This window comes from Colletotrichum orchidophilum, assembly GCF_001831195.1.
Source record: "Colletotrichum orchidophilum strain IMI 309357 chromosome Unknown Scaffold_194.1, whole genome shotgun sequence".
NCBI classification, from domain to species: Eukaryota; Fungi; Ascomycota; class Sordariomycetes; order Glomerellales; family Glomerellaceae; genus Colletotrichum; species Colletotrichum orchidophilum.
In genome coordinates, this window is record NW_019173150.1 from 1 (window position 1) to 17,666 (window position 17,666).

Below are 17,666 nucleotides of genomic sequence, written 5' to 3' on the forward strand. Positions count from 1 at the left end.
AATAATATAAATAATAATAATAATAATAATAAATTAAAAATTAGGAAAAGAAAAAAAGAAAAAAATAAATTAAAAATTAGGAAAAGAAAAAAAGAAAAAATAAATAAATAAATAAATAAATAATAAAAAAAAAAAATAAAAAAAAAGAAAATAAAAAAAATAAACGTTTTTAAAAAAAAAAAAAAATAATAATAATAAAAATAATAAATTAAAAATTAGGAAAAGAAAAAAAAAAAAAAAAAAAAAAAAAAAAAAAAAAGCTGTCATGAAAGCTCCGGTTGGTGCTGCAAAAGCTGTGCGCCCGTGCTAGGAAGCTAAGGTAGGCAGGCAGGCAGACAAGGGCACTATGCGGACGCCGGAAACAGCCCGGGTTGGGTGGATATCTCTTCGTTGGATCCCGAGTTTTGGCTCGAGCCTTGTTAAGGTGCCAGAGTGCTTACTTAAACCTCGCGGCTATCGGTTTCTCCTTGAGGCCCTTCCAAGTTCCCATTATTCGTTCGCTGACGTTGTGGATTCCCGGGTTTTCCATGGGACCATGACTAGGTTGACTTGCTATACGCATGAATTCCATCCGCGCCTCCGGGTTCGGGAGGATTCATGTCCCTTGGATATGGGGAGAGGGGAAAAACAAAGGGAAGGGATACCAGGGCGAGAGATGAGGGGTAAAAGGGAGCACCAGAGAGAGCATGGCTCGCAATAGGGACCGTGGCATGAGTGATGGCCGACGGGTAAAAGCTGGCCATCGTCGAAATCGCGTACGGGTACTGGGTATCGCGGAAGATTTCTTGTGAGAAAGCTGCAGCAGTGCAGGCAGGTGCTGCCACCGCAGCACCACCTAGAGGATGGATGCCACGCGATAAGGAGGTGACCAAGGGCCTGTCGCACGCGAGTCGCCTGTTCGACCCGACTGCATGGAGGATCCCCCATGTGCTGTGCTGGATGTGAGTCACCCGAAAGCTACCATGATGGCCTCGAGTTGGTGGGCTGGGATTGGTTGGCTTGGGAGTTGGGACGAGAATGGCGGCCAAGAGACTGGGGATCAGAGATCAGAGTGTGATATTGATCTGGGTTCGGTCACAGAGATGTCTATCACCTCCTGCTTCGTCTCCAAGGCCGAGTTGGGTCGAGGTGAGTTTGCTGTATTCGTACCATAGCACGGGAGCCATTGACGTTTCACTCGCAGGAACTCTTTGAGCTTGTGAGAAGACAAGCCGGGAATGACGGATGGCACGCTGATCCGACGGGGGATCACCCCTTGGACTGAAAGTCGAAACCGGTTTCTTTGGGGGGTTTAAAGTAGCAAGATACGCCAGCAGATTGATAAACTATCGGACATTTTGCAGCTTGAGCGGTAAGCGGGTGGACAAGGTGGTTTCGTGCAGGACACGACACCACGCTCTCGACAAGCATGGGCGCGAGGATAGCAACGACGCAGGGAGAGCCACCATCGGGCATCTCGTAGTGACCGATTGAAGACGAAAAAGACCATGGTATCGTGGTCGGGCGGCAACGCAAGCCGGATGGGATCGTGGCTTAGTTGGCCGTGTGGCTGCTCCTCCCGGCAGTGAGGCGCCGATTTCTGCGAGGCAAGCAGACTGGAACACCTGGCTATGCCCATGGTTGACACCATTTGGCCCGAGAGGGAGATGGCGCGCACGAAAACCAGTAGCTGATGTCGACAGGCACAGTGTCGTCGTAGGATTTCTGATTTCTGTGGCATTTCCAATTTCCAGGGTGCGATCCAGTGGGTTGGTGCCCAGGGTCTTTTGACGCTCGCAATAACGCTTACTTACCTCTTGATCTTGTCTGGGAAACAATCTCTATTCGTAAGTTACAAGATGTGTATCAATGTGGATAACTGCGAATGAGAGAAAGCAAGGTACCAGATGTAAAGGTAGTTGAGGACGACTCATGAGCCAGGTACGGATTGTGTGAGTTTGAGACAAACATGGGATGGCATTTGATGCCCATCTTCAAGCATTTGTGCGAGATGAGGTAAGCCATCAGAAGCAAGAATCATTTACATTATAGTGTGATGCTTCGAAAGACGGCCCAACCCGGGTGGGTTCTGGCACATTACCTGACTTAACCACAAGACATCTCCGTGTGGCCTTATCTATATCCGTCAAGCCTTATGGTATTGGGGGCTTTGTGCAATGTCGAATTGTGTTGCTGGACTAGAAGTTACGCCATTCTCGTGCTGGGTAGAGCAAAGCAGCAGCAAGTGAGGTGAGGTGGATGCGACAAGATGAGAGGCGAGGTGAGACGAGGGGAGTGGGTTGGTGTTGATGGGCCGACTGTAGGGTGTGTAGTGATGTAAAGGCCAGCGGACTCTATCACGCGTGGATGTGCCTGGAACGGGAGAGAACCACGGTACCACCAGAGGTAAGAATCACGAGACAGGGGGGGGGGGGGGGGGGAAAAGGGAAAAGAGAAAAAGACGGGGGGGGGGGGGAAAAGAGAGACACAAGCGCGGGGGGGGGGGGGGGGGGGGGCGGGGGAGCGAGGGGGGAAGAGGAGGAGAGGGGGGAGGGGGGGGGGGGGGGGGGGGGGGGGAAAAGTGCAAGAGCAAGAACAGCTGTGGTCAGGGAACCAAGAGATACGTACATGGTGGGCGTGTCTCGAAGCAGGAGCGGGGAAATGCATGGAGAGGGTGGGGCTAGCCTCGAGATGCCCCGTCAGCCAGTCAGCAGCCAGCATTATGTATGTTGCTGCGCTTGTGTTATGCTGTGCTGTGCCATGCTGAGCTGGCCGTCCGTCCGTCCACCACACGCGCAGCATTTGAACCTCGCATTCAACAAGCCAAAAGCAAATGACCCTCACCGGAGTTATCTGAGTGACCTGAAGCCCCCCCTTCTCACAGACTCATTTGCCAGCTCGTTTCTTCTTCTGATTCATCCTTCTTTTCGCAATTTCCTGGCCAGGGCTCCTCTGGAGAGGTAGCTGCGGTGCTAATTTCCATCAAGATTCCCATTCCCACCCGGGCGGCCTCATGATAGCTCTGGAGCTCAAATGGGTAACTGATCCATCCCATCGGTAATTTGGCAAATAGACCACGGACCGGAAAAGACGGGGTCTGGCTATTTAAACTCAGGTTTGAAGCAACACCCAAGTTGGCCTAACGATGTACTTGAGAGGATTAGAAGCAGCTGTTCGCTCCAGCTGTTGTTCAAAGTATCTCTTTCGTACATCTCCGGCCCTTCCCCCCGGATGGGTGTCAGTTGTGGACCAGGGAGATACATCATGGCCCAGGTTCTCTGGAGGCAGAATCTTACCTCTGATGGGCTCGGCAGGCTAATCTCAGGGCCGCTCTCCGCCAGAAACGAGGACCTCACCACATGTAAATGGAATTTGCGTTGGCCTCACCGTCCGTTTCTCATCCCTCTGACGCTCTCCTGTTCGCACTCACATCCACACCCACACATGATGCGCGTACAGGTAAAAGAATGCCTATGACTTGGTAGCCATCCTACCATTCTGGTTCTTTGAGTGAACAGCACAACAAACACAAAGATAGGTGATGGTAGGTAGGGGGAAGAAACAACAAAAGCCGCATTCACTGCTCTGCCACTTGGCCACAGCTCATTCATCATTAGTGTAGTTGGTGTTTTCTCAACTTTCCGAGGCACGCAAGACAAGGTATCTTGGGGCCCAAAGTAAGGATGATGGAGAGCCTAGCCCAGCCCAGCGCCCCTGTTTCTCTGCCCTTCTGCCAAATGGGAACTTGCCCAGCCCTGGGGCCCAGTTGCCAGAGTCCCCAAGCCTGACCACGTTCATATCCAATTCACTCCATCCGCCCATTCGAATCCAGGGTCCCTCTCTTCCAGCACAGGCCATCGGAGAAGGGGGAAGCGAGGGGAGGGGGGAGAAAAGGGAACATACCTTAGTGGGGTCAAGGCGGCAGGTGCACCCAGCAGGCACAGGGCAGACACAGTCGACTAACTGCCTTAATCGTGCCCCTCCACTGCACCTTACCTTGGGTAGGTCCAGTTTGCCTCTCCAGGTAAGGTACTTCGCCTTACCTAAAGTAAGCCCGAGTGACCGGAAGGAAGTAGCAAAGAGCCGACCCCAACGTTGGAAAATCAGTAGGTGGAGGGGGTGAAGGGGCACCTGGAACCTAAGGCTAGCTGAGGTAAGGTAAGTAGGTAGGTAGGTACCTTCCAAGTTACCTTGAGGAGAAAGAGCCTGTGAGGGAAAGAGCGACCTTGGGACCTGGGACTTGGACCAACCCGATTAAATCTTCACTGGACTGGCCTCGCAACTTCCCTTTGAGATTCCCCCCCTCTCCCAAAATAATTCGTCACACGTAAACACTCCCTCTACCTTCCCTCCTTCTCCCACCGCACACCTTTTTCCACTCTTCAACAACAAAACAAAGCCGCGTCAACTTCTCACAACTCCCGTTGCACGCCTCTCACAGTATTCATTTCCACCCTCTCTGATCTTCTTCCACATCACCTCAAACCATCCCATCACCTCAATCCTCGAGTTCAACATGTCTGGCGATGTAAGTACCATTTCCCCCACGCTGCCCAACACAACCTCATCCCAAAACCCCTCCGTCGCCCCTCGCTTGCCCTGTTTGCTTGTGTCACGGCAACGAAGATTCCCATGATGCGACCGTCGATTCGCTGCTCTGAGTCGCGCGTCATCCGCTATTTTCGCTTCGCCCGGCATTTCCAAACCTGATGGGATTATTTCCCCCCTCTCAAACCACTCATACCCCCTATCGCCCGCGAGGGAAAGAAAGTATGCTGACTTGTGCCCCTCTTCTAGCGTGAAAGGTTTGTGCCGAGCCTCCTCGTCGATGGACTACATCCCATCAATCACATCTGGGCCCCGAGGTCTTGCGCGAACTTTTTTACTGATCCTGTCCTCACAGCAAGACCTTCCTCGCTCGCCTTTGCGAGCAGGCCGAACGCTACGATGAGATGGTTGGCTACATGAAGGAGGTCGCCAAGCTGGGCGGTGAGCTGAGCGTCGATGAGCGCAACCTCCTCAGCGTTGCCTACAAGAACGTCGTCGGTACCCGTCGTGCCTCGTGGCGCATCATCTCCTCCATTGAGCAAAAGGAGGAGAGCAAGGGCACCGACAAGCACGTCGGCACTATCCGCGAGTACCGCACCAAGATCGAGCTCGAGCTCGAGCAGGTCTGCCAGGATGTTCTCGACGTTCTCGACGACAGCCTTATTCCTAACGCCCAGACTGGCGAGTCCAAGGTCTTCTACCACAAGATGTACGTTATCCGACGCCGCCGCCGCTACCGGCAACCTTACTCCCCAATGGCACAATTTCCGGAGCTAACCGCAATGCCCCGTAATACAGGAAGGGTGACTACCACCGCTACCTTGCTGAGTTTGCCTCTGGTGAGAAGCGCAAGGGTGCCGCTACCGCTGCCCACGATGCCTACAAGGTGAGAATGATCCGGGTTGAATTCTGCCACCGGGTAGAACATGATGACTGACAATGTGACCCCTTCCATCAGAGCGCTACCGATGTCGCTCAGACCGAGCTGACCCCCACTCACCCCATCCGCCTTGGCCTGGCCCTTAACTTCTCCGTCTTCTACTATGAGATCCTGAACTCGCCCGACCGTGCTTGCCACCTCGCCAAGCAGGCCTTCGACGATGCCATCGCCGAGCTCGACTCTCTCTCTGAGGAGTCCTACCGCGACAGCACTCTCATCATGCAGCTCCTGCGTGACAACCTCACTCTCTGGACCTCTTCCGACAGCGGCGATGCTGAGGGTGCCGCTGCCGGCACCACCGAGGCTGCCGAGGAGAAGAAGGAGGAGCCCAAGGCCGAGGAGCCTAAGGCCGCCGAGGAGACCCCTGCTGCCTCCTAAATTCTTGTCTTACCCTGATACCACTCCATCTCGGCTCACGACGAGGCTGAGATGGCTCGTCTGCTCGACCGTCGGTATGCGCTATATGCGGAACTTCTGACGGCCCCAGTCTTGCCGCCAAATCGGTGGCTGACATCTGTGACTCGCTCCGAGTCTCGCAGCAAAAGGGGAGGCTTTTGAGGATTGGACGCGGAGAGAGGAACAATGCATGGCATGATTTCTATTGGTCTATTGGATGTCCACCCAAGTCTAGAACAGCTTCGTTTCTGTTCAGGGATTCTACGTGGCAGCTAACTACTGATTCCCCCCTCCATATCCGCCCACGCCCAGAATCTCTTCTTTTGTTCTCCTCGAATCCTGCTTTTACCTCTGTGCTGGATGGTTTACGGCTGTCTCGTGTTCTCTTTTCGGTTTTCCTCATAGTGGTCCTTCAGTTGTCGCGCGTCTTCTCACGGAGAGAAAGTCCTTTATCCCCCAAATGCCCCCTGTCTATTCAGTCTACAAGACAAGAAAGAAAATAACAAATGTTCATCAATAACTTTGTCCAGAATCACCAATGTTGTGAGTTGGCGATGGGGTCTTGAATGGTCGGGTAGAGCGTTTGAAAAAGATGTGGTAAAAATGTGACGCCGATGGGGATGTCCCGGCTGACAGTAGGGCGACTGAGGGCTATCTGCAATGTCACGAGGCCGTCACCTGCCGATGAATAGACAATCAGGTTGAATAAGGCCGTTGGGAGGCAGGCAGGTCAGGTACAACAGACTGAACAAATTGGTATTTCCTGAGCAAGCCAGAATGACAAGCATGTATGTGGATGGCACATTTGAAAAACGCCTAGCAGCCAGCCTCCGCCCCCCAAAACTCCTCCGTATTCCAAAAAAAGACATAAATCTGATATGCGCCTTCCTGTGTGACACCCAGACATCTCACTCAATTATCTTCCCCCATTAACCTGGTCCATTCATCGTGTGCAAGTACGCTTCTAACGGGTCCCATGTGTCCTCGCGAGGAGCCTCTCGGCTCTCCTGAGCCTCGCCTGCTTCTCCGTAATCAGCTTCGGCACATGGCCTCGCCCTTCCGAGTCCGCCTCGTCGACAGCGCAGTCACCGTCGTCGGCCACTGCTTCCTCTGCTGCAGCGGTTGCTGCCGTGTTGGTGGCAGTGGGCCAGCCGGCGAGAGTCGCGCGTCGGTACATCTTGGTAGCGTCATCGGCGCCAGAGGGCGGCATGGGTCCGCCTGTCCTGCTGCTCCCGCTGAGCTTGCGGACAAAGTTGCGCATGCCGCGGAAAAGTGCGTGGTTGGCCGTCTTTGTGCGGAAGATGCCCGGGGCGATGTGGCCGCCGGGGACTCCTCCGCCGGGCTGCGTCTGGTCGAGGTAGGCAGACGAAGGTTCGAGGCCCATGGCCGACGGGGCGCCGAGGCGCGAGCACGTCGGGCAGTAGGTCCCTTGCCCAGGCAGGATGTCGCTGCGGGGGAAGGTGAAGGCATCGCCTGCTCCCGGAGAGGAGGCGGAGGATGATGCCGAGGAGGAGGCCGCGGACAGGGAGATGTTTGTCGAGGAGGCGGAGGCGGCTGGGGAGGACGGCGGACACGTGCATAGAGAAGCCGAGGCCGCTACCTCCTCACGCCAGACTTGGATCCGCTGTTGTTTGGTGAGTGTTGTGCTGGAGTGTGACATCGTGGGCGGTCTTCTTTTCTTGGCTTTTGATACGTCGTTTTTGGTTTCCTTTGGTGGGAGGTTGTGCTCAGTTTATGAGTATGTAGCGGGTATTGTGCTGGTCGTTTCTTGCTGCGAAAGATTGAGTGACCCAGCATCCAGAGGCCGTTCGCGGTTTGTTCGTTGTTGCGGCGGGTTGAGGTTCTCGACTGCTAATCTTGGAATGAGGATGATGCTCCCAAGCCAAGACCGAAAGCAGAAAGTATGCCAGAGGGTGGGAGCTTCGAGAAGGTCTGCGCTCTACGCGACGAAAGCCCAAAACAGGTAGATATGAGTAGAAATTAGGTGTTTGAGCGTTGAGAACGGGTTATAGCCAAGGCCCGTCCGTTTTGATGATATCGTCCCAGAGACAAAACAGGCCAAAAAAAAAAAAAAAAAAGAAGGGATAAGGCGGGGAGGAGAAAAGGCAGGTTGTAGGAAAAGGAGGTTATTAGAGTGAAAAGAAATTGGTGGTCGTTCTAATAATGCGGAGGTAACACGAGACCTGTTCGGGTGTTATGCAAGGCTATCTTTGCTCGGTGGAAGGTCTTAAACGACCCGTTCATGTGCTCTTCCCTGGATGTGTGTACACTCCAAATGTGATTAAGTCGGCGCCAGCCCCGGATTTGAAGGGCCAGATGGGTAGCGTGTGCGTGCGTGTGTGTCCGTTTTTGAGGCAGGTAGGTGTGGCCGGTGAACAGATGACTTTGAATCAGGTTGGGGGGTTCTCAGATACGAAAATACGTAGGTAGAGAGGTAGGGAGAAGGCCTCGGGTCTTTTCCTCTATCTCTACGTCGCTCCTCAGGCGTGTTCAGAACAGCAGCAAACGAGGACAAGAATGCAGTACGATGGATGAACGAGTCAAGCCTCTTCTTGCCATCCGGTCTTCTCTTTTGGGCGGTACGCAGGTCTTGGCGGGAAGAAGAACGCCTCCGGGCGTATGAAAACAAAAAGAATTGAAAAATTTAATCGAGTGGCGGTATCCGTAGGTTGGGCGGAGCTTCAGTCAGATTTAGGGATGAGAAATAAGAAATGAAATCCCAGTAGCAGCAGCAGTGGCAGCGATGGAAGCACGTTCGGAAGAAGAAATGATGGCAACCGGGACAGTTGGGAGAAGTGGTGGTTGGAGGCTTGTGATTATGTTTAGGTAAGGGTATTGGTGGCAGAGCCAGGTGGCATCAAGCTGAGAAGCAAAGGACGCGTGACGGACAAATTCGAAAAGCGTTAAGGTCGATGTCATCCGTCGCAGTAGGTACTTTGCTGCAGGTGGTCTTATGGAAAAGAAACAAAACAAACCGCCTCCAGGAGCAGCGGCAGCTACAAGGAGACGTCGATGAACGGGTAGGAAACGTAGCGGGTGGGGTTCGTTCGAGATTCGTTCGTCGCGACAAGTGTCCGTCCGTTCGTCTGGCGTTCGGCCCTACGGACTGAAAAAGGTCTGGTGGAAGAGGAGGAGGGGCGGGCAGGGATGTTCCGGCAGGTGACTGCTATGTAGGTATCAGAGAGGCACGTACGGATACTACCTAGACGAAGCGGCAGCAGGTAAGCATGGGTGGTAAGGTAGCACCGATACAATCTGCAGGACTGTTGAAAAAAGCTTGGATATGGTTAGGAAGAACGGAGGGGGAGGGGTGGGTGGGGTAGGGAGCGATTTAGGTTGGGAAGAAAGAAAGAGAGAAAGAAACCGAAAAAAGGAGGGTTAGAAAGATGGGACGGGACGGAGACGAGCCGGAAGATGAAGCAGACCGGCTCATACGCCGCTTGGGAAACGAAAGAAAAAAAGACTGCGCGGTTAGATCTCCTAGTGGAACAAAAGGGAAGGCAAAGTCAAGGCGGGAACCGGTTCTTCTCTCTTGCTTTGCTGCTCTATCAACTAGGCAATGGCATGCCACCACTACGAGGTTTCCCTTGGGACGTTTGTCTGATTCGGGCCTCGCCTGCCCCACGATCGGCAGGCCCAGTTCAGTTGACCACTGCCGGGTGCCGCACTAGAGAGGAGATGGTGTTGTCAGACGGTACAGGGAAAATGGCAGTAACAGTCGATCCGGGTCCTTGCTTTTGTTTTTTATGCTTGTCAATCTCTCTGATTGTCTGTTTTACTGTCGGAGAGGTGATTTCCCGCGTAGGATATTTGAGGGAGCAACCCTCCGGAAGCGGTTCATGGGGACAACCGAAATAACGAAGGCGTCGCGGCGTGTGCGTTGACACTGGTCTCCGCAGTACAACAGCACGGGTGATCTCTCTCATTCTCTCTAACTCTCTCACTCTCTTAGAGTCTTCCGTCCCCCGTCCCCCGTCCCTTCTTCCTTGTCAAGGAGAGAGACAGAGAGCTCGAACATCCCCCTAGACCAGCGCCCCCCCTGTTCGCTGTGGCGTTCGAGGGGCGTGACTTGGACTTGGACTAGGGCGGTGTGTCGTGCTTGGACGGTGCCGCTGTCAGATGTCGATGAAGTCTCGAAGCGCACGCACAGAACGGCGGAGAGGGCTCATCCTTCTGGACCTGGAGGAAGCGGTGTAGTGTCTCAGCTGTGACAGACAGTGATATCGTGAGGACCTCTGTAAGGAAGTAAGTATGAGCGAAAGCTTTGCATCGGGGTGGAAAGACCTGGCAGCGGATGAAAATGGGGTTGCGGAGTCGGTAAACTCACTAAGGCTATCAGCTCTAACCCCCCTGCCAGAGCCGAACTCCAGGGTCCATCCGTCCAGACTGGGTGAAGCCGCTTTGCGATCAAGTTGAAAGGTCGAATTGGGGGAGGGATGGGGGTTTTCTTGGAATGACGTTATGATGTGGGTGGCTGTGGTATGGAAGCCGATTGGCGTTCGGGCGTCGTCACCCACCCCCGGCTCATCCACATCGGCTTGGCTTCGAGCTGGAGTGCAAGCCCCTCGGCGGGGCACAGGCATTGTGGTATTGTAGCCTCTTCGCTCCGTGACAACAATACTGGGCGGCGGAAGACACCAGGCGGTTCGCGGAACACGGCAATTGCACTTTCCACCCATTTCCATTTCGCACGACGATTGCTTTTTGTATGCTTCATTACGTCTAATCAGCCGCTGCAGCACTATAGCAAAAGTGAGCCCACCCGAGTCTGCCAAATGCTTTCGTACACATCAATCATCAAAGGCAGTCTCGCCGTCTTTGCCTTTAGCAATGCCCGCTAGTCTGTCTATCCTTTTCCGTTCCGAAAGACTGGTAAGCCGATCCCATCATCTCTGAGAGTTGGGGACTAATGCCTCCCAGCTTCCCATGTCACTGGGTCCATCATCGCCCAGTGAGTCTAGCAAGTCTACCGGCACCTTCTTCCTTGCCGGGATCTTTGGTTTTGGCCGTTCCTCGCCAGCCCTCATCCCCGGTAGAGCAACTGCTCCAGCCATCGGGGTGTGCCTCACAGACTCAATAGTCATAGTTCCCGCTCGTTTGGGAGGCTTAGCTGGTGTGCCTACTGGCTTTCTCAGCGTCCCTTCCCTGCTCGCACCGAGGTTCGTAAAGCCCGTCGAGGCTCGGACCGGTAGCGTTGGTTTTTCTTCCGGTTCTTCTCTATAATGACCCAACATCCCATTGCTACTCGGAATTGGAGATGCCGCGGCCGGCGCGGTAGCTAGGTGCGCCGGCTTCTTTGCAACGGGTGGTGCCGGTTTGGATTTGGATTGTGACGACATCTGTGAAACTTGGGAAATGGCAGACGACGGCCGTGGAGGAGGAGGCGTCGTATTCCGCGATTTGTTGGAGGGTATCAGTGGTGGGTGTTGGATTGCCGCGCTTGCTCCCGTCTGTCTTCTAGGCGGCGGTGGCGGCGGCGGCGTTTCTCCACGTTGTGACTTTTCGTCCTTGATGTTGAGACCATTGAACTTTCCTGGCAGAGTCAACGGATCAAAAGCCGGCGGAAGTTTCCTCGTTATTCGGTTTGTTGCCGACGACGAAAGATCGTTGGGGGCGGAAACATGCTCGTATGGCGAAGTCGATACGCTGGAGAAGGACGACAGTCTTGATCTGGGTACGTTCACCCAGTCCGGCTCCCCAGTCGGCGTGAAGGGGTTCGGCGCCCTGTTGGGATTTAGTATTGCGGCGTGGCCTTCGGGTGCTGTTGGTTGCTTGATGTCTACTCTGGCCTGCTGCTTGTTCTCCAACCACCATTTCTGGCGGTCAGAGCTAGCAGGAGGTAGTCCAGGCTCGATGGCTTCGTAGCCTATCAAGTCCTCGTCGTCGGTTTCCTCCGAGTCCAGGTTTGCCGTTGTGTCTCCAACTTCGGCCTTTCGTTGTTGATACAGCTCCTTGCTGATTCGATCTCGGAAGGCCTCGTCGACTATACTGACGTTGCACTGGAATAATGCATACACTGGTCGATGGTCTGAGAACTTGAGAGGAGCCGAGTTGTACGCCAATTGACGCAAGTTCCCACCCTTGCGTAGGATACGATCGGTCCAGGCTGGGATTCGCGCTTTTTCGCTATAAGAAATCAGTATCCGCACTATCGAGCATAACGTTGCCTTGAACGTACGAAGTATCATAATTGTCCGTGCCAAGATCAAACTTGTATGTAGGCAAGAAATTGATGCGGGCCTCCGAGTAAAAGGGGAATGCGAGTCCGGCGATCATTTGAAGGTTCAACTGCGAAGCAATCAGCATAATGACAGGAAACATCAGGGTGATATTCTCAGCTTACCTGATCGTTCTCGTAAAGTGTCTCCAGATCACCCTTCTTGATTAGGCCACGGGCAGCCTCAGAACTGAGACCAATCCTGTAATTAAAGTCTCCCAGCCAAACAACAGCATCTGCTCCGAGGTCAGCTTCAAGTTTCTAGATGTACAAAAGCCTCTCGAATAATTTCCCTTACCATGATCGTCAATACCACGGTTTCGCTGGAAGCGCAGCCCGTGGTGAATCGTCGCGTAATCTCTGTTTCTCTCATCATAATTCGAAAACCCGGCAGCCAAATGAGCAGTCACAAAGCAAATATGGGTATTCGCGTAGTCAAATCGTATGGCAACCGCGCCTTTGTTGCCTGCCATCCCTGATAGGCCTGTTTTTTTGACGCTTCCCTCAACATTCTTAATGTTGGCCAAGGCCGATGCCTTGACAAAGATGCATAATGCCGCACCGACGAGTTGTCCACTCCGGAGCAACACGTATCTTTCTCCGCCAAGTGACTTGGCACGTTTATTGAGGCATCGTCTGACTGCAGCTTCCCAGAGCTGTTTTCTCGAGGGGTCACTGTTCATGATTTGTTGTGGGCTCAACTCGACGATCTCTTGGAACCCGACCGCAACAATCTCGGGCAGTACATGGCCAAGTTCTTCTGGACACAACCATACCTCAAGATCGCTATCGACACCTTCTGTGCGACCGTTCAGATTGAAAGTTCCGACCAACCTACCTGGATAAGTATGCAAATTGATCAATGATGGGGATAATACACTCACATGGTTATGTCCTGTGTAGACGAGAATTCGACGCTTCTCTTTGCCAATTCGCCAGAAACGTAATCACTAATGGGATCGAAAAGAAGGACGGGTATTTGGTTGACCAGCCGTCCCAGGAGCCGGTCGATCGTTGTCTGCCTGGCCGAGTCTGTGAAATTGTTGTGGTAGAGACGTTGCACCGACTTGCGCATGTCTGCAACAGCTCCAGCCAAGGACATCTTCCCAGAACGAGTGAAGGATGACTTGAGCGCACCAGTGCCCGCGTAGATCTTTGACAAAGCATCTCCGTTGTCTGCCCACAAGGTCGAGTGCCGCATCCAGAAATCCGAAGTGGCATATTCGCCTCGATGACCCAGGAAAGCCTCTGTAGCCATCTGGGAAATGAGGGTCTGGATCAAGTTTGTCCTATCCAGGCAGTCGAGGCAATTCGTTCGGAATACACCCTCTTGCTGGAGAACCACAACCATACGGCTTGAGCCTTGGCCGTCGTTTGCATCGGCGCCTCCATCCTCAGTCTCCTCCGCCAAGTAGTAGGCGAAGCCATCTATTGAGTTCTCAATATATCTGCGGATCTGACGTGCAGCCTCGTAACCTCCAGGGCCTTTCGTCTCGGCATGGAAGTCGTAGTGAGTCTCTCTGAGAAGTGCGTGGTCTTGCGACTCGTCCTCCCCAACCTGGCTCAACGGGCAATGTTCCACGCCGAGATGGTACAACTGACTGAGCTGCGCCTCACCAGGTTTACCCTCACTCAAAAGGTTGACCACGTGAACGGCGCCGTAGGCTTGCTCCAGGTCCGCGAAGTGTTTGTTGAAGGCCGGCTGGGCTCCCTCAGGAGACCTGATGACGGTGATGTTTTGCTTACCAGGGATGAGCTCCGCAGTCTGTTCCCAGAATAGAGGAACTGAACCTCTGACTTGAGCATACGAAAAGAGGGTCCCGCCAGGGCTCCAGTATATCGTTTCTGTTTCGACAAAGTTTGCCACATTACCGTCGTCGTCAATGCCTCTGGAGTTGAATCGGGTTCCCGCTCTGCGACAAGATAGTCTTGAAACAACGGTCAAGTATGATGGTAGTCCAGTCGATCGCGTCTTCAGAGGAGCGCTCGTTTGGGGGATAGCCATTGTCCGGCAGAATCCACGGATAGCAGATGTCAGAAACCGTGACGAATCCAAAGCTTCGCGCTCCTGGGGCTGCAGTCGAGATCTGAACTGGACCAGTGGGCTGATCATGTACGAATTCCACAGGAAGGAATCATCAAAGTTGTCAATGTCAAAAGTATACGAGTTCACAGTCCTAGACGGTCAGAAATGTATTAGCGCAGAGAAAGAACACAACCTTACCTATCTTGCAATCTATTTGTGAGATCGAAGTCGGTACTGTAGTAAAACGTGCCATTGCCCAAGAGCTTCCGAAGGTCCGTACAAGGATGTTCTACCTGAACCTCCCGTCCTCTGAGGTTCTGGCCGTACACGGAGTTGGCATCCGAAAGCTCGGAATCCAAAGGATCGAGAGAAATAACATCGTCCCACTCGCTGCTGTTGAGGCAGAAGAATGCGACGCTCGCAATCCGTTCCACTGTCTCCCCCGGCCTAAGGGTGGCGACTCTTGTAGCATGTGTCACGACGGAAAGGAACACGTCGCCCTCAACGGAAATCAGACCCAATGTTCCAAAGATCGGTCGCGGTGTCAGCGGCCGGTATTCAGCGAGCGTTTTTCTGGTGATCTGGGTGAATTCGACCATACACTTCGACGCAGCAGCATCGCCATTGGGTCGTGAGCGGGTGGATGCGAGGGAAGTAAGGGAGCCGTTTGCGCCGGTGCTGGCGGAGCTGTAGCGGAATATGAGGGCGTGAGACGCCGAGACGATTGCGATGGAGCGATGAGGATAGTCACGAATGTACAACTGGCTAGACTTCTCTGGCGCCGGCACCTGAGAAGGCCAAGATGCAGAGCTGGAGTGGTCCATGATGATTGGGAGGTGTTGCTGACAGGTTCGGGGAAGCACAGGCGTCGCAGGGCATGCTCGGGCGAGTTCGGTTGTTCATCGAAGGGCGCCGTCGTTGGCGGGCCGGGTAAGTAAAGCTCGATGACGACGTGTGAGAAGGAGGGTATCGGAGCGAGCGGAGCGTCGTCTTCGTGAAGCAAGGTGGGAGCTCGGAATGGCTTGAAAACCTCCAAAGGTTTATGGTGTCGGATAGGATGTCGCGGCTGACAGTAGCGGGATTTGGGTCGCCAATACGGAGCCTGACAATGACGTCCGTCCCGCCGGAGGTAGCCAGGGGCATAGGACCGCTGTATATTTAGAGCCTACCTTTAAGCTCCGACTGGCCAGGCGAATGGAAGGCAGCTCGCTCCCAGGTGGTTTCAGCCTCACGGACCACCTCACCATGTGCCCTTCAGGGAGCCTGGAAGGGCAGCCCAGATGGGCAACCTGGAGGGAAGGAGCTGACTTATTAGATACACTAGGCCTGTTCAATGGCAGGGATCTGGTCTGGTGCGCATCTCGACTTTAACATGTCAGGATGCCCTGGGTGCAGAGTAGAATGTTGGCATCAATCTCCAGATACATTGCGCCAAGTTAATCTTCGGCTGTGCAATAATCCAGTGATTCAAGACAGTCATGCAGAATTCAAAGACAGCGGAGGAATGCCATGTTCAGGTGGTGCCCTTGTAGCAGCACAAGCCTCTATCAAAAGACGCAGCAGCAAACGATCCTAACTCGGACATGAGACGAACCCCCTCCTCCTCGTCCAGAAGCGTAGGAGAATCCCTCCAAGGCATCTTGCAGTGTGAGTGCGCTCATCCTCCAGCGCTGGCAACGAAGGTTCCTGACTTTCTAGCCAGGGTGGAAAGTAGAGCTCTGCAATCTTACACTTGCGATGGCTATAATAACGCACTGCAGCTCAATTCGGAAAACTATGGGACAAGAGCTCTCCGTTAGATATGGGTCCGGTCCGGATGGTGTCCGTTTCTGAGGTAAGGTACTTTAAGCTCCACGTTCGAATACCTGTTTCCCAAACGTTTGCTGTTGCCTGCGCCTTCACTCCTTTCTCTTTCTCCTCCGTTTCTCAGTGCAACAGCAACAATGGCAGTTGTCCCCTCATGGCCCCGGAAATCATTGCCGGTTCCTCGGCAGCTGTGCCAGCTTCATCGACGCAGTTGCTCTTTGTGTTTGGACCACAGTCCAAGCATCATCGATAGCATCGGCACGCGAACCATTCCCGCGGACGAGGATGCTGTTATTGCCGGAGGCTTCTAATCTCCAACAAATAGAATGGCCTCGCCATCACTTATTTCAGATCCTTAGGCCCGCGCTACAAATCTAATTAAAGAAGCATTTCATGCCGACCGGCTACCAACCGACATTATACACGTTGCTCAACTGAGTCCTCGCAACTTGTCTGGAGTCCGCGTACTTCCGCATAGAGGAAGTCGACTATTCATGTCTACTGTACCCTACGATCCAAGAGATTACCTGGTGTATAAACGACGAAACCCGTATTCCACCGACGTCGTCGCGACTTTCAAGAAAGATGCCGTCGAGTGCTGCACAAGAGCCTCATCGCCGGCGCTTTCTTGTGGAAGTCTCACAATGAGCCATTCACCATTGCTGCTGGAGATGCTAGAGAACGCGTTCTCGGAGAGACCCGGTCATGGCAAGTTCGCCAAGGTTGGCAAGGTCTTTCGGACGATTGTAAGAGATATCTTGCGGCGGCCAGCCAAGAACAAGTATTCGGGCATCCTGCTCGTTAATTAGCAGAGGAATCGCTGCTCCCTCGAACCCGGCTTAAGCCGCTGAAGTCCCGTGGGAGGTGATGGCTTCCACCTATACCCACGAGTACCAATCACCCCAATTCCTCAACGCTACTGGGAAGCCTCGTCATGGCTGCGAGCCGTTCAAGAACCTAGCGACCTTTAAACCTCCCTCGCGTGCCCAAAGTGGCAGTTGTTCTGGTCAGGGAGTGTTAGCTAGGAGAGGTATCCATGTCACCCAAAGTTGAGAACATTTGTTGTACCCGACTGTTGGCGGCTCAATTACAGGACCCTTCATCAGAAAGCGCTCAGCGCGGCACCGCCTTCGCTTGCCGTGGTCTCGATATAGCTTTCATCTTGCGAGGCCGGTACAAGTCGTTAGGCGGCGAGGACGAGGACAACTGCGCTCCACATCCCCCGCTCCAACTGCACACCTTCATAATGGAAAAGCACTATAGACTCCAGTTCAGAGCGTGCGCGTTTGACCTGACATGGGCAGAATCGGCTTATAACCTCTTTCTTGATGATCCAATCGGCACTCACGATTCCACCACAGTTTGGACCGGACATTTCGCGGCTTGCTGAACAGTCACCATAGCGGAACGTGAACGATGCTAGGAGCCATCACAGCATCGCGACTGGCTACGATATCAGAGCCAGCACACAGCGGGGTCATTCCCATCCCAAGGACTACCTGATCGTCTGCCGCGTGTTCCGATTAAGCGTGCACTCAACCTAGTTGGCTTCTTTCCGCCGGAAACATCGTCTGGGTAGGTGGTAAGCTAGAATAGGGGGATATGGAAGGGTCCTTTTCAGCGCCTCAGACTCGATCGCGGCAGGAAACATTGCCTCTGAATACCATGAACTTGATAGTGGTGCAAACGAGGAAAAAGGGGAAAAGATGTAAAGATGAGACGCGGGAATGAAGCCAGACTGGGGTTGCACCCGG

The 17,666-nt window shown here is 53.5% G+C and overlaps 4 protein-coding genes across 4 annotated transcripts; 1 reads left to right on the top strand and 3 right to left on the bottom strand.

The window, feature by feature from the left end:
* Positions 1 to 539: 539 nt before the first annotated feature.
* Positions 540 to 1,166, bottom strand: CORC01_13462 (uncharacterized protein; the record flags this gene model as incomplete). Its single annotated transcript, XM_022625079.1, has 2 exons — positions 540 to 1,032; positions 1,150 to 1,166. 2 exons carry the CDS (start codon positions 1,164 to 1,166, stop codon positions 540 to 542), a joined length of 510 nt encoding a protein of 169 aa, XP_022468396.1.
* A 3,329-nt stretch (positions 1,167 to 4,495) lies between these two features.
* CORC01_13463 (14-3-3 family protein) lies at positions 4,496 to 5,845 on the top strand (the record flags this gene model as incomplete). Its single annotated transcript, XM_022625080.1, has 5 exons — positions 4,496 to 4,507; positions 4,777 to 4,784; positions 4,883 to 5,236; positions 5,326 to 5,413; positions 5,486 to 5,845. The coding sequence occupies 5 exons, from the start codon at positions 4,496 to 4,498 to the stop codon at positions 5,843 to 5,845; spliced, it is 822 nt and encodes a 273-aa protein (XP_022468397.1).
* A 982-nt stretch (positions 5,846 to 6,827) lies between these two features.
* On the bottom strand, positions 6,828 to 7,523 carry CORC01_13464 (uncharacterized protein; the record flags this gene model as incomplete). Its single annotated transcript, XM_022625081.1, has 1 exon — positions 6,828 to 7,523. One exon carries the CDS (start codon positions 7,521 to 7,523, stop codon positions 6,828 to 6,830), a length of 696 nt encoding a protein of 231 aa, XP_022468398.1.
* Positions 7,524 to 10,749: 3,226 nt separating this feature from the next.
* CORC01_13465 (uncharacterized protein) lies at positions 10,750 to 14,930 on the bottom strand (the record flags this gene model as incomplete). Its single annotated transcript, XM_022625082.1, has 6 exons — positions 10,750 to 11,989; positions 12,042 to 12,151; positions 12,207 to 12,316; positions 12,379 to 12,914; positions 12,965 to 14,257; positions 14,305 to 14,930. The coding sequence occupies 6 exons, from the start codon at positions 14,928 to 14,930 to the stop codon at positions 10,750 to 10,752; spliced, it is 3,915 nt and encodes a 1,304-aa protein (XP_022468399.1).
* Between the last annotated feature and the right edge of the window lie 2,736 nt (positions 14,931 to 17,666).